Consider the following 27,471-nt stretch of genomic DNA (forward strand, 5'->3'; position numbering starts at 1 on the left):
TACTTCTTTGGAGCTCACTTTTGTATACGCTTCGTACAGTTAATTAGTTTTCTCGTTACTCGTTGAGAGTAAAGCATAAAAGAATTGTTTAGAATTTAACAAAATTTTGAGGTAGACATTGCATCGAGCTTATAGTGTTTCGTTTCTTCGCGTGGACAGTTTCGAAGAGGGGCGTGGAAAAATTCATGAATCCGATTGGGAGTGTGGGAGGACGGGAATTGTGGCAAACGGAGGAACACGAGGAGTCTGTCCGGTGGATGGAACGAGAAGGGCCTTCGCGCGGAGGACAGTAGCGCGATCTCGAGGAGATAAGGTTCGCGAAGATGAAACCGGATAACCCACCTTCCCTTTTACAAAGATCTTCTCGCCATGAGAGCAAACGAATTTCAGGCGAGGGTGCACCCATTGTACTGCAGGGCATATCCTGGTTGAGATACATTACCTGGCATACCTTCGTCCTGACGATAAGGTTAAAGTGCAGGGCCAGAGATCTGGTATGGCGCTCGTTTCAAAATTGTCGTCGGGTTCGTCCATCGTTAATTTCTCTATCGATGCTCCGTTGCTCCACGACTTTCTCAATGCAAAATAATCCTCTAAATCCACTGTGAGACTTTGGGATTGTTAAAGGGCGAAAATTAAAAATCATAGTAATTTAAACAGGAACACGTACATTGCAATAGACGTTGTTACTAACGGGGACTTGTTTATAAAAAAATGTACTCAAGGATAAGTATTTGGGATTGTTAAAGAAAATTGAAAATCATATTAATTCAAATAGGAATATATATATTGCAATAGTCGTTGTTAACAGGAATTTGTTAAGAGAAATATACTCAAGAATAAGTCAAACATACATAAATGCTTAACGAAATCAAGCTCGACACCGAATGCTTACATGTACAATAATTTCTATAAAGAACATCTCGATAAAGATTCTTTGGTTACGTGAGGTGAATATAAACGAGTAAACGTATAGCTTTGAGCTTTGAATTCAGGACTACGATCACTTAAATTACATTGTTAATTACATTGTCTCGATATGCGCGCTCGAAGAATAGCTTAAAGGTACTTGGAAGTTTATCGAATCTGTTTGACCAGAGCCGACGATAAGAGGCTCTTCCGCGGCACTAGAACACGTAAGATTTCCCTTTTACGCGGTACTTTGCCATGTCATTTCATTACCATTTCATTCGATCCTAAGTAGTCGACCGCTTAAACCCATTTGCATCAAGAAATGCGTTGAGTTACTCGTATCACCGAATGAGGAATAATCTGCAACCGAGATCGTATAATCCTCCGACGAAGGACGTCGAATCGTTTATAACCGATTTTTTAAATCCGTTTTCTCTCTTTACGATCGAGTTGTTCTTTTTATTAAAATTATTGTCCTCTGCTTCTTGACGCAAGCTTTGCAACGTTGTATAGCCCATCGAAATTATCGAAACTCTGTATTTAGCTATGAATTGATGATTAATAGCGTTAGCACCATTCGATCAGTTAGGGAACTTTATGGTCTGTGCATTTGCTTCTGCGGTTTCGAGAGATCTCGATGCCTCCCCGCGCTTCGATAATTTATGAACCGTTTTGTTTATATCCGGGATCTCACGATGCCCCGGTTAACGAAATTTATGCGGAATCTTGTTCGCTTATCGTTCGTACATACGGTTTCTAACAGTCGGGCAGGAAAACACGTTCGTTCGCGTTGCTTTCGGAACGGAACGCTATCGTTGCGCACGTAATCTCAGGACACAGTCGAAGTTGAGGTTACGCTTGCATAATAGCACGTCGGTGGATCGTAACGAACGAAATGGTCAGAGCCATGTCATCCTCTCTACGGTTCATGTCACTTCTGTACGTGATGAGACTTCTAACTAGACGATGCTCGATGAACTGTGTCCAGCGTGTCGAGTGTTCCAAAAAACTTGCCTCTCTTTTCGGTGTTCAGCACTACGACAACTTGCATTTACCCTAAATTCATTATTGTTGATTTTTTGAAGGAAATATTGGCCTGCAGGCTCCATTTGTTGGCCCCCTTTTCAATTATGGAATTTAGACAATGGGAGGTATATTTCAAAGGAATACAATTTTATGTATTTATTACATTTTTATTTTCTTAATTAACAATATTAATTTTCCAAATAAAATATTGACCTGCAAGCTTCACTCGTTAGCCCCAGTATTATAAAATTTAAAAAATATGAAAAAATAAGCAGAGACTATAGTTAGAAGGAATACAATTTTATATATTTATTACATTTTTATTTTCTCGATAGTAGCTTCACATACATCATTATAAAAATGAAGGATGTTGCAAAATTTTCCAGGTATATTTATTGACTACAATATAGTATATTTCACCCGTTCTCTTCGACTCGATTATTAGAACGAAAGGCAGATTGTAGATGTTTTCCCAGATAAATTTGAAATTAGTTTTCTTCTCAATAATGGTCGAGATGAATGCACCTGGCTCTGGCACAGAACCTGCGTGCTTCGAGCTTCGCGTAACTGTACTTTCATTCTAAAGATCGTCGAAGATACTTTTAACGCTCCACCGATTCTCAATTGCGAATACTATTCTTGCACCACAGACCATAAGTTACGGGCGTTTATTAAACAGTTGTTCTCGTGCCAACCGATGATTTGTAAATGAATATACTATTTAAGCGCAGTTATTTAACTTCGTATCAATTACGGGAAGTAAAAAGGAAAGCGGGAAGAAATAATTTCGAAGGCATGTTCGATTAACGAGACGCGTAATGAAAATCCAGAAGAGCTTTCTGGAATTTAATGAAACATTCCAGAAATCGTTCGTTTTATTGTGTAATAAACGTTACATAAATTACTGTTCTCGACTGAGAAAAGATTACACGCTTCGGGACAACGATTTTTAAGATTTATAGATTTATGCTAAATTATTCGCGATACGTTACCAAAACTATTCGAAACAGCTTTTACTTTCGAGATACAGAATTGACCCCGAAATACACATCCAAAGTTTTTTTAATATTTCCAGTGAATATTTGATATCTTCGATCGCGTCATTGTTCTTAAAATCAAAAATCATTGAATATTCGAACGTTTTAGTTACAATACGGGTTTATGACACATTGCTTCGAGACATCGTTACAAACTTTTTTTCTGTTTTGCACAACGGTATTTGCATGCTCGGCTCGAGATGCCATTAATCTTCCGCTTCAACGGAAAATTACTCGGTACATAATTTTCAATTCTAATAAACGCAAATTGGCGGCCTCGCGCGACTCGATAGAAATTAAATTGTAGCCGTTGAGCGGGCATTTATTCTCGCAGGTCGCGATTTTCCAGGAAAATTAATTCCTCCGTTCAAAGTTTGACAGTAACATGGAAATCGAATCGTCGGCGTTCTCGTCGCAGCCTAGTTCCGTTCGATATTAATTCAACGAGCGATGTTTTGCGTGATTAGTAACTGTAAAACGTGCGCCACGATGCGGTCAAACAAAAACGACACAGCTGGCGGTGATAATTTTTTAACGTCGATTCCTTTTCTATCTCCGGAGTATCGTAATGACCTCCTTTCTTGGCGATTTGAATGCCGGCACGTACGATACTTACCGTCGTGTCGCTGTGGACAGAAGCAAAGCACAGACGATCGCCATCTGTAATTTTTTACTTTGGATTGTTTCTTGTTTTAACGTCGTGGATATTTAGATAACGTTACGAACTGGTGTTGGGAAAAACGGTACATTGACTTGTACAAATATAGAGCTATCGACAATTTATATCGACTCTGGTTTATTAATTTATATAGATTACTGTTCATAAGCAACAGGGACATTTTGTAATTTAAAATTTTTATACGTAAACCTTAAATCGAGTTATGGTAGATATTATGTGGCGCCATTGGAGTGTAAAGAATTAAGCTAGAGAGGCAATTTTTTATATTTAGTTATTTTAAGTTACTGCTTTACCATAAATTTTATAGTAAACTGGAACTAAAGAAATAAACAGAATTTGAGGGTTGGGGATCTTTTGTGCATTTTTGAAAGCCACTATCCACGAGATGCTGGAATTAATATTCGAAAATTAATAGTTATTGTCTAGTTATCGAGACAAGTCAATGTCATTGACTCAGTTAGTACATCGTTAGTCCTCCACCCCTCTGTGTAATCTAGTGCAAGGTGATGGTGTTTGGAAAAGGGCCTCGACCGTCGGCAGATGTTCCATTCACCCTGCCGCCCGCAATGTAGGCCCCTCGCAGGGCTATACAAAGTTACCGGTATACCTACGGCATCGTCAAACGCGAAGGATTCATCGATAGTATCGAAGAGAGCAGCTGCATTTTTCCGTCGATCGTTCCTCAAGTTCTTTTCCTTCTTTATACGGGACCCGTCGAGATCTTCTTTAAAAATTTCCATTCGAAAAAAAACTGGCAAGTGCAACCACAACGTGTGCAGCTCCTTTAATTTTTCAAATTGTTCACATTTTTTTTATTTATATTTTTAACACTAGGTTTATGGACACTCGTTGAGCATATTTTTATTGTAATTCTCTGTGTTGGCAGTTACATTAAAATGCAGTTTTTCTTTTAATGAATTCAACAAATAATATTTATGAGTTCTGTAACGTTAAATTGACGCGTTCCGTAAATCTAATGTTAAAAGACGAACGATAGAAGAGATAGCATTTTTCCAGCAGCTCAAATTCTCTGCTCAGTTTAAAAAATAGAGGTTCAATGGCAATGTGAGAGGCTATTTAGCGTTTAGAAGAGTTAGAAAGATCCCCGCGTAAATTGCGTTCGAAAATGTCGGTTTTTACTCGCGGAGGATCAGAGAGTCCCCCGGTATCGGGGGCCTCTAAAAACAGTATGGACGGCTAACGAACAGCCATAAATCGCGCAATAGGACCGGGGGTACGAGCCACTTAGGCGAATATCCGTAATGCCCATTATAATACAATAGGGTCCCGGGTCCGCTGTCTCTTTCTCTTTTTCTGTTGGCTCCTCTCAATTCCCAAAAACAATGGCGACGCGGTCCTCTCCGTCCCACCAACGGTCCCCGAACGTGTGTCGTTCGATCGTTTGAGGTTCTCGGGCTGCCGAACCGGGACCCGGGGGACCCTAAAGCACCAACGAGAGGAGTCAAAACAAAAGCCAGATATACGACCTCGTGACTCGGTCCTGCATACCTGGCCCCGCGGGCCTTTCTCGAGGCTGCGTCCACCGGTTCCCCGTGGGTCAACTTTCCGGGACTTTTTTAACGCCGTGAGTCGCGAACAATGAAAATTGGATAATTCTGATTTACGAGCGTCGACCACTTCTTCTTTGGTATCCGACCATCGCGTCGATGCACTGTTGAGACACTCGGTTACGCGTACGCGCGTGAACGTAATAGGATTATCTGGACAGTCAGCGGAGTCTTTAGTATTTCTTTCTTATTATATTTTTTAACGAGCGTATCGCTAAGTCCACTTATACTAGGTGTTTAATACGGCATTTTAGACGTCTATAAAGCAATGATTAACCTTTGCAGAATCTAACCCATGATTGGGTCCAAACAGACCCATGAATATGTGTATATAAACATTTTAAACTACGATTTTATTATTATTATTCTATCGTACATTTTATAAATTTCTAATTATTCAGTCCTTCAGCTCTGGATCAGAAAAGACCCGTGGTACCGCGAGGGTTAATGGAGTGTTTATATCTTCTGTATTCGTTCGATGTTTTGGTGCTTTATTACAGTTGAAATTTAAAATTTCTCGACTCGTTTGAAATTCGTACCTGTGGTTTACAAGGAGGATCGGTTATTTTGGTCGTGAGTCGGCTGAATCGCATGCTAGCAACATCGTGTATGTACAGAATTCAGGAAAGGGGGCGCAAGCGGACATGCGTGTGCAGGAATGCAAGAAACAAGTTGAGTTCATGCGTCACCGTCGTAATTTTACCAAAGAGTCGCTGGTATTTTCTACGCGTTTCGGACAATCGAGTTTATATATGAATATATCATTTTTTGTTGGTATCTAAAGCACTGATCAAGGATAGGAGTGTTGAAAGAATTAGAGATATACACATTTTCAATTTTAGCAAAAAAAAAGAAAGATATTACTTTATCAAACCATAAATTTACCTCTTCTTACGTTTACTTCTTCATCATCCTCTCGTTTCGATTTTTGTTTGTGGGATAAAATAAAAAACTGACGAAGTAATTGAAAACAGTATGGTCACACATTTTCAATTGCAGCAAAGAGAAATAATGACGTCAACTTATCAAATTAATCTTATAAATTCACCTCTTCTCTCGTTTAGTTCTTAGAGTATCCTTTCTCGTTTTTCGTGTTTGGTGAACTTTGTCTGGTCGTTTTCGCGTGCATCCAGCAACTGTGTCCGCCGAGGACGATGAGGTAGGACAAGCGGTCGACAATGCCGTAGGAAAAAAATAGAAAAAGGTCGTTCGTGGTCTTTGGTCGAGGCATCGAAGGCAGACGTCCGGACCAGTTAGGTATTGAGTGTCGAAGCAGGTATCGAATACCGGTGGAGAGAGGATACATCCACACGAGTCGCGACCAAGATTCCTCGTGGATGCGCAGTGTCGTGAAGACTATCTTTTTGAAGGGTCGTAGAACTTTTTCCGACAACGTGCACACACTGTGGTCAGAGTTTTTAATCTCGTGAAACACACGCCTGGCTTACGTTACAGGATTCTTAAGCGATACCCAACGCTGCCTCGAGCTTGAAACTGTTCACCATTCGAAGGCTTCGATATCCTGGAAGGATAATTTAAAACATTTTACTCGGAACAAAAGTTCCATCTACAGAGACGGTATCGATCAGAAAATTATTATACGGGTAGAATAAATCTCTGTATCGGTGATTTTGAATTTTATATTCACCAAAACATTTGTCGAACTTCCAAGAATAGAATTACATTACTGTTACTGGAAAGATAATTTAAAATTATCCACTTTGAATAAAAGTTCCATCTACAGAAATGATATGGGCCAGAAAATTATTACACGGATGCAATAAATCTCTGTATCAGTGATTTTGAATTTTATATTCCCCGAAATATTTATTGCACTTCCAAGAATAGAATTATCCCACTGATTACAAAAAAAAGTATACAATTTTATATATAATACATATTTTTATTAATAGAATTAATGAAATGGAAGCTGTGTCGAGGATTGTCTCAACCCCTAAATGCAATAATTTGTATCTTACGTATTTCTTATATTTTTGCATATTAAGTGCATTCTGTAGCTTTTTGAGAGTTAACTTCCCATAAATACATAAACATCCGCAGTCAGTATGAATGTTCAATTCCTGTAAAAAAATCTGTTCTTAATAGAAATTACTAGTATCTGGTATATTAGTTCATCAAAAAAATTTTTTGAAAATCGTTTCGAAGAATCAGTGTTCTAATTATTGACGCTATCCCACAAATAGATTAAAATCTTTAACTTAGATCTATATATATTTGTATTTGAGACGTTAGAAGGAAATAAAGTCTATGACAAGTGTTTCGTATACGTATCTTTCAATCAACGACTGTAATTTAATTATCAATTTTGTTTGACACAGCTTCCGCAACGATTATGCGTGATATGTGCTAATTCGTACGACAACGTGGTCATTTTGGTGTCACCGAGCGTTTGCAATTATACACGGAAGACAAGTTTATTTTCAATAAAGCGACGCTTTCGATTTGTACCGACGTTTGGTATAGCGTTGCGCGGCCCTCGGGTCTCGAGTGTGGTTCCTCGACGGACAGGGGGATAATATATTGGAGTTATGCTAATTTTATGTTCGCTGGCGGCAAAAAGATCAACAGACCTCACCCATATACGTTTTTGCGTTGACGGGGCGGCTAGGGCCTCGCCAGCTTCTCGCCGCGGAAAACGGGCGAACGGAAGACCGGTCGAACTTGCGAATATTATGCACCAAACCTGGAATTCCGGAATAATGAAACGCAACGGGCGCGTCTTGAGATAATAGGGAGAAAAACGTGTTTGTGGAAGCCAGAAGCGGAATGCGAATTCTTTTATCGCCTATTGTCCGGGCTCTGGCCGTTTCGTGCAAAGGTTCGGACAACGCGCATGAAAAATTCACGGACAAAATGGAAGCTTGGAGCCCGCAGAACGTCAAAAATAGAAATTCGTTTCATTATAATCGTAATATTTTTTAACCTTTCGACTCGCGTATTGTGGACGAAAGTTATCGATTCGAAACGTTCATCCCGCGAGTATTAAAACGCGCTCTTAATTTTACGGGTTTATGATTTATGGTACAATAATTCAACATATTGCTCGCGACGCGATAATTGAAACGCGCGTGCATGAATTCGTTAATTATACAAGCGGACGTACGCGACGCAAGAAAGATCGAAAGAGTTAACGAACCGATAAAAAAATATACCCGCGACCGGTTCATAAATCGTAATCACGTTGGCTGCCAGTGGAATTCACGACAATTTAACAAACGGTTCAAGGTTCGGGACGAATAGTCGTGCAAAGGGGTAGGGACCTTCGCGATCGCCTCGACCTATCGAGTCGGTTAAAAAACGCGCGGAAGTCGGACCGAAAGATTCGCGAACGGGGAATCGAACGTGTAAAACATCGGGGGACTGGACGTTAACGTTATTCTATAGATCATAGTCAATGACATTTAAAAATGAAAGCGAATTCATTTTGCAAATTATTATGAAGCGTCGCGGCGTGGCGCCGATTGCGAAGGATAACAGAAAGTTCGCGCTGACGTGCTTTGCGCGGAGTGATAAATTTCACGGACACGGATCCTTTCTCGCTATTTCATTTATCACCGCGTCGGAAAAAAGGAACCCAAGCGCGACATTCCGCGACGTGGAGAGTTTATATCAATTACGAGGCGTCCTTACCGTTATTTAATTTACAAGTCGCCGGCTGGAGAAGCACGCGTCTTCAATTTGTTCCTCGATCGGGTCAATTTTTCGATTTTATTTCTTTCCACGGAATTTGGCGAATTCTTAATAGCTGGTAAGCGCCAGGCAAATTTGCCACAGTTTCCCCGAGGTCGGACCTATATTTAAAGCAGTTTCAAGTATCGAGTATCGAGACGTGTACCGACGAGGGCGAGGGAAACAAAGAAGTCGAGCGCAGAAACGTAAAAGAAAAGAATGTAATCGTCGGGGAACTTTACGACTGCGCTCGTCAAAGTAAACACCAGAGTCCCGGGACTACCGTGCGCACGTAACGAAGAAAAAGGTAAATTCGCGCGCCGCAGGTACACTTGTGTACAAGTACACAATGGAATGTTTCGCGTTGTACGTGTTACGCGGTTGCAACGCTGCCACGGGAGATAGCTCGGTACGCGTTCGTGAACTCGTACGCTTCTGGCGGGCCGTAAAAGTTCCACCGACCGAGCAAACACTACACGCGTCTTCGACTTAATACGATCTGCACTTCGGTCTGCTTCTGCGAGGTCGAGTTATCGAGTAGATACGGAGCACTTTGCATCGAACGCTGGGTTTCTTCGAAATTGTTGAAAACGATAAGGTAGTCCAAATCTCAATAGTTTAGATGTGAAAACAGTATCAGGAAATGTTTAGAGTTCGATGGAGAAACGTTACGATTAAAATGGTCTTCTACAGTATCGGTTTTCGATGTGCGAAATGGTCCAGAGAAGTCCAGTTAGAAACTAACCGTCTCGTAATGATACAAAAATCATCTCCAATAACGATGTACAGGGCTGGGCACAAGTATAAATGCTTATAACAACTAAACAAATTGATTTGAAGGATAACATTTTTGACATATTCATTTATTATCTATTTTGGTTCATTACATAACAGAAGCAGTAAGATATATACATTGACTCAGAAAATAATAACAAAAATCGTTTTACACGTCCATATAAAAATTAATTTTTTTGTTACTACTATTTATTTGCCCACCTTTTATTTGTGAAGATTCGTCTATATTATTATCTTGTTGTACCTTGCTTCTGTGCTCACTAGTATTTAAATGTTGTACAAACTGTAATTTTACAATTTCTCCATCACTGGCAAAACATTCTTCCACTATCGAAGAGATCCAATTCTGTACTTTTAACTGATTAATACTATTCGTAGCGTCTATGAATTGTCACCGTTGATAATTCACTGCATGTAAACACGAGATGTATGAATAGCCCTGTTGTCTTTTCTGTCATGACTATCGTATACAAATTAGTAAACTGAAATAGATGTTTGGAAACCCATATAAGCATTAATTTTACGAAAAGGAACGCAATAAACATATATGACATATGCAATGTGTTTCGACATATATTTTTATACAAAATATGTAAAATAAAAAATATATTTTTAAGGACCTCCAGTGACGAAACAAACTTCTATTTAAGTTTCACTCCTAGAAACATATAAATAAAATAAAGTGTCTCTTAAACTATTGAGTATGCCCGAAAGAAAAATGGTATTACCATTACACCAGAGGTCGTCGAACCGCAGAAAAGTTTCTTGTACGAGTTTGTTCTATCCACGCAATATCGTAGAGCAATAGCCTCCTGGTCGAGTTCGTAGAATCACCGTGTGTGCATTAGAGGCAAACATCGCGCGCCGTATGGTCTGTTTCCTTTCGCAAAAGCGAAATTCTGATACGTGAAAGTGTCGTGTCGCGGTAATACGATGAATCGGTCGCGCGCAGGAAATTACCCGGCGATCGTCGGTTCTCCAGTTTCATAAGAAGTTGCGCTCGTTTGCGCCATATTTGGCCGAGGAGACACCACGTTTTCCAACCCGTCTTAGATCGTTGCGTCGACGATAAGCGCGCACGGACGCCGGCCCATGCTAAAACGGGAGAAAATTGTTGCCTGACTGATCCACAAAACTTTCAAACGAGTTTTTCCTACCCGGTTTACGCGAAGCTATCCGGCCGATTTCGAAACTCGTCGCGCGAGAATCGCGTTATTGTGAATTATGAGCGCGTCCATTACGAGGGATCATTTTTATTCCGTCTCTGTTCAACGTTCCGCCGCGTCCTTCTTGGGGAATATCCGTATGGGTAAGTAACAGGGAAAAAGCATGAATGTGTGCGGGTTCGTATACGATGGGTGACCGTTCGATAGCATCCTTCAGGTGGCACATTTACGCTGGTATTTATGTACGTCTATGCGCTATAACATTTATCATGCGGCGGTGACTGCAAGAGCTCCTCATTCACAACTTTCATTCAGTCAGGGGAATCGTTCGTTCTCGAGACGCGTTATTGTGCATTGTTACATGAAATACTATGTCTGTTCTATGCTGTCTACACGCAGTACCCCGGGGTAGTTTATTCGCCATTCTTGAAGGACAAGGGCATTCAAATTCGACGTCTATTTACTTCAACGACAAATGCTAAACGATCTACAGCGTCTCGGCTAATCGGTATTTATTGATCCTCCGCTACCGAGTTCCTTTCCCGAATAAAAATGTAACACTTGGTATGGAGCAGTTATTTTAAATCACTCTATTCATAGATAAATCGTAAGTAGAAGTAAGTAAAAAGTGAACCATTTCGTTCCGTAATCTTAATTCTTATTAGCAAGGAGCAATCGGCGTTGTCTAAATTTTCTTCGTTAAAATAACGAAGGTTATCCGTCCAGGGTTAATATTATAAATCCCTCGCCTCGCATAGCCAACATTCTCGGATAGTGTAACAAGAAGTAACTTTTAAAGCTTCCAGGAGGTAATGAAATATCGAAGCGAACTTCAAGCGAGATACCGTATCACGCCGTATGCTGCGAACAAGTTTCCGACTCGAGGCAACGTGCACGTGGAAACCTGTTGCGTCGATTCGCTCCCATAGCTCGGCTAGAGTACTGATTCGGGGCAAAAACGTGCAATGCTCGCACGGGCATTCGGTTAATTTAACAAAACAGCGTGCTCGATAAAGCAGAAATGAACAAGACGCTCGTGGAATACTCGACTTCGCCAAGGAAGCCCCGCGTGTAACCAACTGTTCGAATATTCTATAAACGCTCCATACAAACAAACTTCACCTACTTCAATGCTCGAGCAAAAACTAAATCGAACGTGTCGAATAAAAATTTTCACTCGAGTCATCGTTCTCGAGAAAATGGACAACGAAAATTTATGGGGTACGCGTGCAATATGGCGTGTACGACTTGGACAGGCGCGCCACGCGAAGCACATCTTCAAATTCAATTATCTCGAAAACGGAGCATCGTACGAAAAAATTGTATTCTACGTTTTCGACTTATTTTTTCGTGTAGAATCAAGTAGTAAATAAATAGAAAATTTACTGCGTACGTCTAGTGTTATATAATCAATAAGATTCATGAGAATTTGTATGGGGGGCAAAAGATGATCGTTAATAACGAAGCGTTCCGATATTCGGGTACAGAAAAATCCGAGGGAAGGTCCCAGGCCCGGCTGTGTGTGGCGAAACACGCGGGAACGTCCATGAGAATTATTTCGTCGGCCCCGGGAGCATTCCGTGAACGATCCTCGCGTAGTCCTTCCTGTCCCCGACGAAATTCTATATGGTGGTCGGGGATTATCCACCCGCTGCGAAAACGACGACACGAGGGGTTTGTTGGCGGGTATCGGCCCAGTGGGCGGTATTTTTACCGCGCGGTGACTCGCGCGTTTCTGCTGCGCGCGTCCACCTCCGCGATTCACCCGGGGCACGCACACGCGCGCCCACGACAAATCACACGCACGCACGCACGCGCACGATCGTGCACGCACGGCTGTCGTGGCAGGACCTGAATTCACGTAATTGTGATTAATGGGCCCGCTAATGCGAGTCGGTCGCCTTCAATCGCGTCGCCGGTGACGTCGAACGATTTCGAATCGGGTTCCACGCGATTCCAAAATACACATACAGGGTGGGTCGTATTGTAAAAACGTTTCAGACGATGTTGAGCGGTATCGAGAGGGGCACGTTTTCAATCATACGTTTTTTATTACCTTGATATACGTTACACGATATTTTCTGCATCGATAACACTTTGTTTACGATTTTATTTACAATCGCCACAATATGAGCGATCGTGACATCATTGATTTTAAATTTCATATCGACGGCTATAAGACATTAACACGTATCGTCGATTCGATTTTCTGCTCCCGATCACGGAAAAGCGACGCTTAAAAAAATCTTACGCGCCCCTTAGACAGGGCGGGTTACCATATAACTACCATCTAAATTTACGGCTTTATTATTGCTTGTAGCGAAAAATGTTTCGGATAAAGTTAAATTGGTTTTGAGGTCACCACATTTTGATGGTATCAGTTTTGCTGTAGATAACCTTGTAAACGACATACGAAGGTCATTGACATTTTTTTAAATGGGATCATATATTTTTTATTACATCAGTCGATGCACCTTGATATTCTTTACAAAAAAGTATTAATCTATTTATGTTGAAAAATTAGTATTTTAGGAGATATTTTAATTTTAAGAGTTAAATAATTTTTTAACGAAGCACCCAATTCGTACGTTTAGTAACTTTTATCAACGCTAAACGAAGAGTGTATCAGCTAAAGAAAAATGTGTTTATAATATACTGTGCCACGTCACTACGCCCAATGTCCGCCTAGCCATAATACGTATCGCACCAAAGCAATAAAGAGTCGGGTAGCGGTTGATCGACGCTCGAAAAAAATTATTAGACGTGTTATTACGGGACGGCAAATTATTTACACCCCTCTCGATAGCATGATTCGTTACACGTCCGATAGAACGTAAAGTATACGTAATAATTTGGACGGTGCATGCTTGTCGAGAAACTTTGACACGTGCTTATTTTAGTCAGACCAAGGATCATAGATTTCTGACCCGTAAGCGTAGTATTTTTAAAGCTGTGATCGTAATATAATTTTTTAAGAATACAATTTTAGTACGAGATCATCCCTTTTTTTTAGACTTAGAATTAAGAATCTTTAATGCTTATTAACGCACGAAAATTTCTGTTTAACTTTTCGTAAAGTCTAAAAATACTCCGGAGCAATGATACTGGGTTCGACTCGAATGAACACGCGTTCGAATGGTACGTCTCGGCGGTAGAGTGATGGCGGTAAAAATTTGTTCGCGAGGATCGCGATTACTTTTCGTTCTATCGTATCGCGCGAGGCGAACGTGGCCGACGTCCTTACCTCTTCCCGATCGTGCTGTCAAGATCGCGGAGGCCCCCAGACAAGAGGATCGTCTCCCACACACCCGGTGAAATTTACGTGTCTACCGACGGCAGCCCAACCGATTGACGCGTTCGATAACCGCGAACGACGATTTGTTTTCTTGCCGTTGACGCGTCGAAAGCCACGTGGTAGGCGTTCGAATTGTCGCGGTGTATATCAAAGCTCCCTCTATCTCGAGACTCGCCGGATAAAATTTATCTTTTGCCGAGAGAATACAAATACCGTGTCCAGATAATGCATTCTTCCGCGGACAAACAATTACAATACGAAAATTTGAATTGTCGACAAACGTTAAATCGAGAACGCGGGAAAGCGGTTAATTTTCCAATCGATCGAATAACAAACCGCGTCGTTAATTCCTGGTTCCCGAAACGTTTGAAAATTACCGTGCGCGGAATGTAGGCTTCCATGAAATAACGGAACCGAATCCTATCGTCGATTTCTTTTCGTTCGACACGGTTCCCCGGCGGGACCCTTTTCTCACGAGGGGGCAACGCACGTCCGCAGAAATCTGCGTGGGAGTACATCCTGAGCGCGGCACGCCGCGACTTAGGCACGTCCAGCTTTCAGAGAATAAAATCGCGGGTCGGGCACGTAATCTTCCGTATTCTGCGTCCGCGCAGAGAGGGCGAGGGATAAGCAATCGTAGTTGCAATGCCAAGGCGCACGATGCTTATTTGCATCGTAACGGGGACAGTTTCGCGTCAAGCGTTGGGTTACTTCGCCGGCGTTGTAATCGCGCTTTCCAAATCCCAGTTACACGGGATACCCGAACGCGGAAATGCACACGGTAACGGAATTTTTCAGACGGCTCTCGAACGCCAAACAAGAAATCGAGAAACTCTTTTCGCATGCTTTGTCGGTCCCCGCGATCCTTCGACTGGTTTTGCGCGTATTTACCATAATAAACGAGTCCGATTAGCTGTGAATGGTGGAAGAGCAATCGAAACGCAGGAAATGATATTCGAATGAATATCGAATGCACGAGCAATATCGTGCTTTATGTTGTTTGCGTTATCTACAGGTTGTTTAAAAAGTATTTACACATTTACACGGTGGGAAGGTTTAGGAGAATAACTTATCCTTCGTTCGTGATAACGTAATATACTCGAGTGTGTACGGAAAATTCGAGTTACATAAAATGAGAGGTTGAAAATGTAGTGTGTGCTCGCGAGGAGTCGGCTAGTGCAAGGAATGCTGGTTTGATTGGTTCTGATAGGTGGAGCGAGCGTAGCCAACTTCTCGTGAAGGCACAGTACAAATTTTAATGAGCTGCAAAAATGGACAGGTGATTTATTCTTCAGCCATTACATTAAAGTGCATAATAATAAAATAAATAAAATAATATAACGGACAAAAGGGTGAAGAAAACTAAAGGGCGGTGAGATGCTTCTTCCGTAAGAGGTTTTATTTGACTGCCTGCAGAACGCTCGTTTCTCCTCGGGATCGTTCCGCTCTCCTCCCTTTTCGGAATCGACACCTCTTATCTTATAACCTAAACATCCGTCGCGTCGCCCAACTACGACGGTCGCCCCAACGATTGCTTACAATAAAAATTATATAGAATCGAATGCATGATAACGTGACTTATAAATTTTAATATTCGAGTATTGATATCATTTTCACGTCCACGAACGTATTAATATTTTAGAATTCTGAGCCATGATAGTATTACATTTCGACGAAGAAATAAATTTAACCCATTACCGTAATTAAAAATACTATAAAATACTAAGAACATCGTTGAAATAATTTGAACAAATATTGACGATAACTAGAACGCCCGAGGAAAGTACGAAGACGCGTTAAAATTGTTAATGGCCGTAACAAATAATTGGCAAGTTAGCATCAATAACGATTACGGTTAGAGATCGCAGGATCTTTCCACGGTGCAATAATCGTAGCAATATTATGACGACTGGAAAATCGCTGGCGCGAAATCCGCGTTATCGGTTACGCGATGGAGGATTAGCAAGGAAGTGGTTCTCCTAATGCTGAAGTACGACCGAGGCAAACAGCGTGGCGTACACACCACGGCGCTTGTAACCGTTCTCGGTGCTCTGATTTGTTAGGAGCGATACACCAGGGTCGGCAGCGAGCCTTAATGGGTTATCATTTATCGCGTTCCATATTTCGCGTTGCTCAGCCGTCGACTGATCGTCGCTAATTTATTGGAGGCGAGGTGATGGAGCACCTGCGTGCTCGGGTTAAACGTGCCTTGATTCTTAGAACATTGGCCACGTCAGCTGCACCGTCGGCTGTTAAATAAGAGTAAATAACGCGTGGGGATGTTTCAATTTTTTTTTTCTTTTCTTTTTTATTCGTCGATGGTTTGTTGCCATCGCGAACGCAGCGGTGGCTGAAGACACCGCGATATTAGACACTGTTGCTAGCCTAGCTTCTTAGAGAAGCATCACGATGATAGATCTGCGTGTAACGAGCAACGAATTAACGACAAGATTTTATATTTACAACATGCCCGTTAATTTACGATCGCTTTGCGGGCCAGGATGAGAATAATTTTACGGCGCGACAAAAATGGCGTCTGTTGCGCGTGTGCTCGGTCGCATGGAGTATTTGAAAATTATAATGCGTATGTGGTGTATTAACTCATACATCTGCTCTATCGGGCCGATTAAGCGTAGAATAATTTCGCGAGATTACTGTATAACGGATCGATGATTTATCATCGTTTCGAGTAAGCGTTACCGATGGCTGTCCACTCCGATCTGCCAATCAGAATGGTACAAATTAGTTAACGTTACTTCAGTCTACTTTGCGGCCGTCGCATCTGTTACAAATTCATTCATCTTTATTAAACTGATCGCATAAATGACTTTGTACTTATCGTGACTCTTGGGATACCAATTGCACAAAATTTATTTACACGGGAATTTTGTAATCCCAAGAACACGTGAATAAACGACGAGTCTGAACTGGATTCGTTTAATCTATTTTCCATGTCAATTCCTCGGATTATGAATGAAGTCCACCGTTGATCATAGAACGAACACGTCCGTACAACCTTGACGGATTTTCTTGTCAGTTTCATTCATCCGCGTGGAACACAGTGACTCGACTCAGTCCCGATAGTATCAACGACGCAAAAGTTCAAACGTTCGTCGCGGATCTCGTTCTCGCGGAGAATGCGAGGCAGGTTAAGCTAGTTACGAGAACTAGTCCGGGAGACTTTTCTCTTTCCGTATCGCGTATCCGTTCCGGGAACGCTTACTAATTGCAATTCCGAGCGACATCGCGGCTTCCACGGTCGAAAACTCGATTCCACTGACGTTGCGTTATCGCATCGCGTTGACCGTGCGTTTCTGATACATATTTTATGACTAAGCCCCATAATATTCGTGCTTAACTACGTGGTCGCACGCGTTACGTAATCCAATGTTTCCTCATGCTCCTTCGTCCTATTAACGCGTTTATTTTGAATTGGAAAATGTGTTTTCCTTAGAGGCGGGTGATATTTTATTTCAATTTAAAAAAAGGGAAATTTCCTCCACAGTATGATGTGAAATGTAAGAAAAATGGGGATTACTATTGCTAGATGAAGAATTCAATATCAGAATGTTCTTTTTTTTTTTTTAAATATTATAAGATGCAATTCATTTGAATTATAGTTAATTTCACTCGTATTCATACACTGTAATGGTTTAAATTTGAGCAAATTATAAGTAATATTTGTGAATGGTTGTGGCACGTTGGATGCACCAACTCCCGTTCGATCACCGAAGTGCAGTTGCATTGGGCGCGGTCACTACTACTAGGATGGGTTACCGTTTGAGAAAAAAAACACGTATTGTTGATTTCATATTACTGTTTATATGATTAATAAATACTTCTCTATCGGGTTTATAATTTGGGGTATTAATTGCACGATAATATTAAAAAAAAAAATGAAAAATACTTTGTTTAAATAGAAAAGTAACACAAATGGGAATAAATGGGAAAGAATTCATAGGAAACCAGAACTTAAACTATGTGTAAGTAAATAGTAATAAAAAATACTTCATAAACAATAAACAGTACAGTTTAAATAAACAACATTTGGTAAAAATTATGAAAAAATTCATAAGAAACAAGAATCACCATCTAGTGTACGAATAGAAGTGGGATGATTAGAATTTGGATGAAAAAACAGAGTTATTGGAAATAGTTCGAACTATCGACACAAATCGATAGAAGAACGAATCAACGTATAACTTTTATCAGTTATCGAGTACCGAAGCCTTCTAAAATGTTTAGTCACGGAGTGGTAAGAGTGGTTGTGTTGCACTTGTCGGGGGTGGCTAATCTCGTTCGTGAAAAATTCTTTCTCGCGGAAGGGTCGGTTCATAGAGCGAAACTGGCGGAGGCAAATCAGTGTAAATCGGAGGTGGGTATCGTGCCCGGGTGTTTCGATACGCGCGCACGTTGCAACCGATTACGTAATCCGCGAGGTCGTGACTCGCACTACCCGCCTCCATTAATGCATACGCTATACCAGGTGTACGTGCAGTAATGCATCGCGACCGTTGTGCATACGTTTAAACTGGATTTACGAAATGAATCATTCAGTGGCGAGATTAATTAATCGATCGCGTCGCGAGTATCATCGTAACCGTGTCGAAGATTCCGTAATACGCCGCGAAGTGAATTTAGAAGTCGCGCGTGGCTCCGTAATCTGTTCGAATGGCCGTTTAAATCCGATAACGACGCGAGCAGTCGATATTTAATACGAGGCTTTATGAAACGGACAGCGAAGTCTACTAGTTCTGAGAATAGCTTTAAAGGCACGCCCGCATCGCTTCTGATTTATACGTGGGCGGTTCGAGCCGAGTTCGCGAGGTATCGTAAGACTCGCCGCGGCGAGAAATCGTCGCCCACGCTGATTGAGAGTACATCCCTCTTTGTCGAAGTTCATCCTCGAGGAGGGAATAGAAAAGACGCGCGCGTCCATAGGGACCAGACAGAGAGGGAAGTATCGTTCGTGTTGCGCTTCGAGGGAACTTGGAGATAGCACACGCTCCCGCGGCATTGACACCGTCGTTACCTCGAGTACAGCGCACACGAGATTGGATTCTAGATTTCAATTAGCCTCATCCCACTGACAAAGAGTATTTCTCAAACGTTTCTTCGGCTACCTGGAAAAGCCAGGAATACCGCTAATCCAAGATCAGAGATCAACCAGAAAGAAACCACTGTTCAAGAACTTGGACACTATTTATTTCTCATTTCTTTTCTTCCGTATATCACTTCGATATTTCCACAATATTTTATTAAACGTGTGATTTTTTTTTTATTAATATTCACGATCGACAAGTTTGCATCTCTAAGAGCAAAAGACGCAAAAATTACTGTTTGCAAATTTATTTTGTGGGATAAGTCTGTACATAAGGATTACGATACCTCCTACGGCGACAGAATCGTTAATATTCTCCGCGCTTTGCAGCGATTCCAAACACATAACATTTACGCACGATCGTTGATCCACCTGGAGTACGGATTTGCGGGAATCTATGGATCTTTTCACACGTTCGATATCAATAGAGGCGCGTTGCCACGAGATCCATACACATCGCTGTGCAGCAACAGCAGCATAACTACACGCAATTCCGACAACATTCGTGATGGCACGCACCCTCGCGCTGGCGATTCGTAACTCCGCGCACTGTACGTTTATTATCGCGTTATCGCGCGGCGGTTGCGTTTCGACGCCACATATTCATTCATGCGAGCCGCGATCATAATCGGTTTGGTCGTTAATGAGTTATTGAATCCACGCCATTTTATCTTCGCTACGAGAAACTCACTGACGAGATTAGAAAATCGTACAGTCTTCTCTGACTAGCCCAATGATATACACTGATGGGATTACAGGTTCGAGTATTAGGAATTAGCACATTCAAAATGATTTTCTAATTAAAGTACCTAAAGAGATATAGTGTTTCGATGGTTAATTACCATTTTAAAAAAAATGTACTATTATAACTACATTTATAACAAAAATATAGTTCCATCCAGGGATGCTGGTGGACTCATCTAAGGCTGATTCAGCGAGCCTTAGACGCGAGACTACGTGGCGATTAATTCCTATCCATATAAGGGAATTCTAGCTGGTCTAAATACCGAGAAACGGTTTTAAGTCCATTGCCATCTAGATAGCTCTCAGTGTACATATTTAGTATTTCTCAAACGTGGAATAAATGTATTTTTTATTCAGTTAACCGTGGACTATGGAACATTACTACGTTCGAAGTAAAAATATTAGACGACGAAACGAGGAGCTCGAAAGACGATTGTACCTTTTAATAATGCACTTACGATTCGAGGATGACGCAAGGCTCCAACTCTCTTTGCTTTCGCGACTATTTACACGGGGTGTCCATTATTAGCGCGGGCGCGAATTAATTTCGCGGACGAGCAGGAAGGAAGGCGTAATTCAGCAGCGGCTTTCTACTGGCGTTGTAATTTACACTGGAATTGAAACAATTAAAGCCATTTTTTTTCTCCGCCAGGCGATGCAGATTATTGTGCGAGTGTGGGGCTGTTCGTTTTCAGCCAGAAGGAGGAAATGCTTGAATGGTTACGACACTCTAATAACTGATGTTTCGCTGGATTTTACTGGGGACTTATTTTCAGTACGCTTCCGTACATTGTTGAAATTACCATCATTATACAACCGTGTAGAAACTTTTCGTTGCATATAAATATCGATAACTCAAAACTTCTCGTAACTCAAACTTACTTATTTCGATACTTGTTCATCAATGAAAGATTTGGAAATTGATACTAATTATTAAGGTTTTATTATAATCCTCTAATCCATTCAGGAGTTATGATTTTTTAAACATACGTGTGAAATTTCGGGAAATCATTTCTGGCCTAAAATGATATTTTCGGTAAGAAATTTTTTTCTCGGAACTGTGTAGGATTTCGGGGGTATGTGTATTCACCAAAAATGTATGTAATTGACCCCCGCAACTAAAAATAATTTTTCTAAAACGAATTGAAATTTTTTAATTTCGACTAAAAATTTGTCCACTTATTGAATTTTTTCCTCGAAAGTGAGTCAGATTTCGGACGTATATGTATTCACCAAAAATGTATATAATTGACCCTTGCAACTAAAAATAATTTTTTTAGAATGATTGGAAATTTTTTAATTTCGTCGAAAAATTTGTCCACTTATTGAATTTTTTTCTCGAAAGTGAGTAGGATTTCAGACGTATGTGTATTCACCAAAAATGTATGTAATTGACCCTTGCAACAAAAAATAATTTTTTTAGAACGATTTGAAATTTTTTAATTTCGTCGAAAAATTTGTCCACTTATTGAATTTGTTTCTCGAAAGTGAGTAGGATTTCGGACGTATGTCTATTCAACAAAAATGATTGTAATCGACCCCCACAACTAAATATAATTTTTTTAGAACGATTTGAAATTTTTTTTTTCGTCAAAGAATTTAGGTACCTACTCCCTGTTGATTTTTCTTAAAGATTCGGTTTTCATTTTTAATAAATTTGTTTGACGTTCTACGGAAATTTTGTTTAATACTTTTTTGTAGGTATTCATAAACTCTAGTTACCCCCCAAATTTCAATGAAATATATTCACTATTGTAGGAATTATGGCTGTTTGAAAATTAGATCTTTTCTATGGGGTATTTCTCACTTTACGGGGGTTAAGGAACAATTTTTCGAATATTTTTAGAATTTCTGCATATTCTACAGTAAAATACGCGTCGTTTGCCTTTTTAAACATTAAAATCGTCCAATCCGTTCAGAAGTTATGACATTTTAAAGATACGCATGAAATTTCGGGGAACCATTTCTCACTGAAATTAATGAATATGTCGCCCCATCGCTTTTGGCTGCATTCGTGGTTTAAATTACTCCCATTCATAAATGTTTGCTACCGTTGTACGCGGTTGGAAGACATTTCTCGAACGAACACGAGACTTCAGATTAACACTGCTTTGTTACCGACTAGTCTGGACCCACGTAGCCGACGGAAATCCTGAGGAATCGCACTAAAGCCGCCCGTCCTACATAGAAATTACGGCGATGGTACGCGACAGGACGTGCGTGTGCGAGTGTACACGCAACTGCGTCAACGACAGTAAAACGGAGTCGCGAACCGACAGAGGAAACGGAGGATTTGTCACGAAGGCAGTTTGGTTTAACTGATCTCATCCGTCTCGTCGCGGACGTTGCTACGTTCTGGCAGCTGTCTTCGTCGTTGTCTCGACGACAACGGAGTCAGACTTCATTGTGTGCGACGACTCGATTCACCCCCTCGTCTTTTTCAGCGGATTGAATCGTCTCGTCGATCCCAATGGGCCAATGATCCCAGACTTTAATATTTCAACGTTACGCGCGCGGAATCACTCGCTAAAATAAAAAAAAAACTACCGCTGTCCAGTTCCCGCGAATTTTTAGAAATTTTTTAATCCCCAATCATGGAAATTCTATATTCTTCCAAGGATTAATTTTCTTCTGTTGCAAATAAATATTATTTTCAGTCTGGACAATCGAAAGTAGTATTTTTAACAGATATAAAACTTCGATCACACGTATACAACAGCAATAGAATTTAATTTTCATGTAGTCATGTCTATTTCAACAGTTGGATATATAAAAATCTTCTCATTTGTTTAATCGTTCGAGGAGACATATGCTAACCACGATACCTTTAGTTTTCTGTTAGAAACGTTTGTAACTGAAACTCATCGAGCCTTCTTGCTCAACAGCGTAGCACAATGCGCGATTCATCGTATGTTAATATTCGCTGTCTACATCTTGAGCATCATAGAACTGTCATTGAATCGTTAAACAGTTCAGATTGTCTTTCTTATACGCGAAGTATAATATAATCTCGCATTAATATTTACGAGCCACTCCGGGCGCATTAAATCCGCGGCTAATCTGTTATTCCTTGTTTTAACGTTGTAGCCTCGCGTATTGCGAAAATTTTAAAGCTTTTAATCGCGTTTGCGTACGAATCGCACGACAAACCTCGTGAATTCAAAGTGCGCGCGCGTGTTACGAATGTCGCGTTGCGTGTGGACGTGTCTAAGTCGAGAAATGTATGCCATTAAGATGACATTTACAAACGTCAGAACGACTTTCTGCGTCCCACGCGACACCATAAAGAGTCCTCGTCGTTACGTCACGTGCTTTATTCTATTAACATCCTTTTTTTTTCGTGCGCCTAACGTTATTAATTGCAAGCATCACGCGAATCGACATACCCTTGTCTTCCATTAGAAACCGTTACAACATAAACTATAATACGCTAATAGATGCAGATTCACCGCGAAGAAAGAATTTATTAAAATAGTAATTGTATTAGACGGTTCTGACTCTCGAATATAAATCAAAATACGCGTTATTATATATTGCGCGATAATTATTCAAACAGCAATTCGTCTTGGATGTTTCGCTATCAAAACGGATGGTCGGTTGTGGTCTAATATTGTTATCGTTCTACAGAATTTATTACACGCGAATGCAATGGCCTTTCGTAATAAATTATATTATCAATCAAATCTCTGCTACGTTGCGGTATCTAATAAAACGAAAGAGGCCTTGCAACATGTACGATTACGAGATCAAGGGTCACACAACGCGGAGGGTTCCAGGTTGGAGTACTCTGATAAAACACAAGTACATCAACCTGGGTCTTGTAGCTTTCCTCTTCACCAATGTTAAGCAGTTATTTGCTACGTTATTGTACCGTTCCTGGCATGCATGTCTATACGCGCATTAAGCTGCTCCGTACACTTTACAGGATGCACAGATCACATCAACCTAAGTGCACCGTTCCACGAATGTGTGATATAACACGAATGTTATTCGAGGATCGACGGTTAATGGATCCTGATGAAAGTGAATACATTAACGGTGTAAAGTGTACAATTGAATATGAAGTTGGGCGGTTACACGAGTCCCACTTGGAACAAGAAGCTGTGTAATGGAAAATCATATTCTTCTACTTTAATTGTCGAGTTGCTGTGTTAATTCCTCTGGAGGATATTTTCAGTTGTATATTGTTATCTATTTTGGTTAAAATCGTTATTTGTCACAGATGGAGTGCTAGTTTATTTTAGTAACTGTAGCATGATGGAAAAATTGAACTGTTTGTTCCAAAGACCAAGGAGTTTATTTATTTTTAATTATATTAATATTTTCAAAATTCCAAGTTCATGTTTCCCTGTAACAACAGTTTTATAGTCTCTTATATTAACTAGATCTTCTATTTTCTGAATGATAACATATTAATCCATGTGAGTTGTAGGTATTAAATAAATTGCCTCTTGCTAGGAATTCTTATAATTCATTGATCTTTAAGAAGGTAAATAGAGAAAAGATTTATGGTATAAATGAGATTCTGAATGGACTCAAAATGAAAATTAGGGAAAGATTATAACAGAGGAATGAGGAACGAGGAGGAAAACAAATGGTTTTATATTAAAGGTCCGTTGTTTTTCTCTGTCTTGCACGTGCAAGTGACGCACGTGCAGGCGTTGGACTCGTGTGAAATTATTCAAGGCAGAGTTCCGGCAATGGTCGAGCAGGATGTGCGCGGGTAGTTTCGCCGATCCCCACCTCTGGTTCGGTCGCGTTTACACCCGAAGCGGGTAAGGGTCTCCGATATTTTCACTCCCTTAAAGGTGCCTCCATTTTCTGTCCCTCGTTCTATCCTTATCTCTCCCGTATTCTTCAAGGGGGGATACACGAAAGTTCACTTTGCACGGCGTGTCAAAGGTTCCCCCGCGGATTCACCGTAACCCGCCTCCAGTGTACTCTAACTGGGCTTTAATTGCTGGCACGATAAACGAACCCGTCAGGTTGCACCTCTTCTTTTCAACTGTTTCGCCCGCGGAGCGGAAACGATACGTTTTCGACGAGCCTTCTATCTTGCTATCGAGAGGAGATATTAGTTGAGAGGGAACTGACTTTGCTTCCTTGTTGCTCAGAAGTCGATTCTTCATTAGACTTTGGATGTTTATGTATTTATGGGAAATTTTAATTCTCAGAAAATTGCAGAATGAACTTAATATGCAAAAATATAAAAAATACGTAAGATAGGAAACAAGTCTACAAAGCTCTCATTTTATTTGCACAAAGATCCGCGGTCTGTTCATTATTATCAATGGTGTCTTTGATCGACTGTCTAAAACGAATATTTTAATATAATATACAGGGAGTCTCATTGTAAAAAATCTCGAAGACAAATGATTTAAAGAAAAGAAACTGACACGCGTTTTCAACAACATTTGTTTGAAACATTTTGTTGTTCTTTACAATTTCAAACAGGACATCCTGTATATCTTCCAGAAGCTAAAAAAATGCAAAGACGAGCGAAGGCAAAAACGACGATAGGATGAGAATAATTCAATTTAACAAATAAATTACTACTCTTAAAATTCCCATAAAATTGACTAAACAATTTTAAAGGATGTTAAAAGTAATTATTCTATAATTGCGAACCAAGGCATGCTTGCATCCGATCGCGGAGCAGACGATCGAGAGAACTACGGCCGAGGTTATCGTTGAATGGTCGCCCGGTAAAAAGCTTTAATTTATCGGTTCACCTGTAATTAATCCGTTACGTTTCTTTTACTGTTTCAGGTTTTGTGTCGTGTTCGCCGAGTCCCTGCAAAAACGGAGGAGTGTGCGTGTCATCGCCACGCGGCGAGTCGCATTGCAAGTGAGTGCATACATTCCATCATTCTCATTATTGCAATTACGCGTTGTCGTATCCTGGCCTCTGCCGCTTCACGGCGTAGGCATCGTTTGACGTGCGTGTCACGCGATCGCCGAGCGGACCGGGTTCAGTTGCTCCAAACGCAGTCGTTGTTCGTCGTCTCGACGATCAGAGCGAAGCAAAATACACTGTGTATCGAAAGGGTTAATGGAAGGAGAAAGAAATCGGAGGCGGGAGAACCGGACGCCTCGCCGCCTCCCACGCGAAAAGTACGAGAAACGGAGAAAATACGAGGAAAACGGTGTTGATTCAAGAAAATTCAAAGATACATTTAGGAGCATTCAAATTTAATCGATTTTCTTAAGGGGGTCTTCTACTGTAAAACGCCCTTTTTCTTTTTTTGGTATTTTTTTATGAAGAAACTATACAACTTCTTGTATTGGTGTTTTTCATGTATATTTGTCACTCTTTCAATGATGTTTACAAATTTTTACAATGAGAAATAGCCAAAATTGGTGGCAGTACAGAGCAGGTAGTGTAAGACCACTTTAATAATGATTTCGTTGCAAGTATCCCTAACGCAGATCGATACAAGAAACGAGGCTCTTTTACAGATAATAAACATCATTGCTTGTATTTCCAAAACTATATCCTTTAAGAAAATGTAAAAAAAAATCGAATTATTTGGCGGTTTGCAGTTGAAGACTCCCTCAATGTGAATATCGGTGGACATTCTCCTTGTTTGACCACGTTGTAACGGATTGCACCGGCTCTACGTCCTCGTAATCGATACGTGAGCGCCAAAGGATAATTGGAAAATTAGTCTTGTGCTTTCTTCCAACGGTCGCTGTATCGAATCGCGGCGCAACGAGGCCAGGATAAAATCCACAGCGTAATTGTGCTTCGATGCAAAAATGCCACTTTGTTAGTCGGTGGGTTTTTCGAACGGTCTGTTTAAGGACTTGGTACACTTTATCAGGTGCCTTTTGGCTACCATTTTAAGAACACCTTTTCTTCCTCTCGCGGGTACTGTTAGTTCAATCACCTTATATAACTGTGATACTTTGGTGCATGTATAAGGCGATTTTTCTGATATTCGAGGTCAGACAGCAATTACGACAATTCTAAAAATTTGAGTTTCTCAAGAGTATCCGAAACATTTAACTCTGAAATTAATTTCGAAAATAATCGCACGAAGGAGTTGCGTTTGGGATCGCCTTGTACGCTCGCGTCTCGCAACTGTTACATTTAAACAATAGACGGAACTCGAAGGTAAAAGTAGGTTAACGTAGCGGGATCAGTTTGCCAATAATTGTCTTTTTCTTTTTTTTTTATCGAGGGGGAATCGATGTGTCTCCGATCGCGATTGACCGCACGATTCGATCGCGCGAAATGACGCTCGGACTCGCATCGATAGAACGTAATACCAACAGAATGGCGTGGGATGGTACGGAATGAGATGGAACGAGATGGGCCGGGATCCGGTAATAGCTGTAATAGTCGCCAGTCGTGACCCAGCGACGCATCTAAATTACCTTTATCTCGAACCCTCGTAGGTTTCACTTTTGTATCAGTCAGCTCGACACCTCCGGTTGATTCACCGTGACCCTCTT

At 40.8% G+C, this 27,471-nt stretch overlaps 1 protein-coding gene across 2 annotated transcripts in view; it reads left to right on the forward strand.

Moving 5' to 3' along the window:
• Window positions 1–27,471, forward strand: part of LOC122398504 (neurogenic locus Notch protein) — a 321,286-nt gene that overhangs the window by 21,321 nt on the left and 272,494 nt on the right. For both annotated transcript variants that reach the window (XM_043398420.1, XM_043398419.1), the window contains exon 2: window positions 25,783–25,861. In XM_043398420.1, coding sequence (XP_043254355.1) covers window positions 25,783–25,861 — 79 coding nt within the window. The remainder of the gene's footprint in view (window positions 1–25,782; window positions 25,862–27,471) is intronic.

Source organism: Colletes gigas, unplaced genomic scaffold (genome assembly GCF_013123115.1).
Source record: "Colletes gigas isolate AHSC1104 unplaced genomic scaffold, ASM1312311v1 Colletes_gigas_Sc00011, whole genome shotgun sequence".
In the NCBI taxonomy this organism is placed as follows: Eukaryota; Metazoa; Arthropoda; class Insecta; order Hymenoptera; family Colletidae; genus Colletes; species Colletes gigas.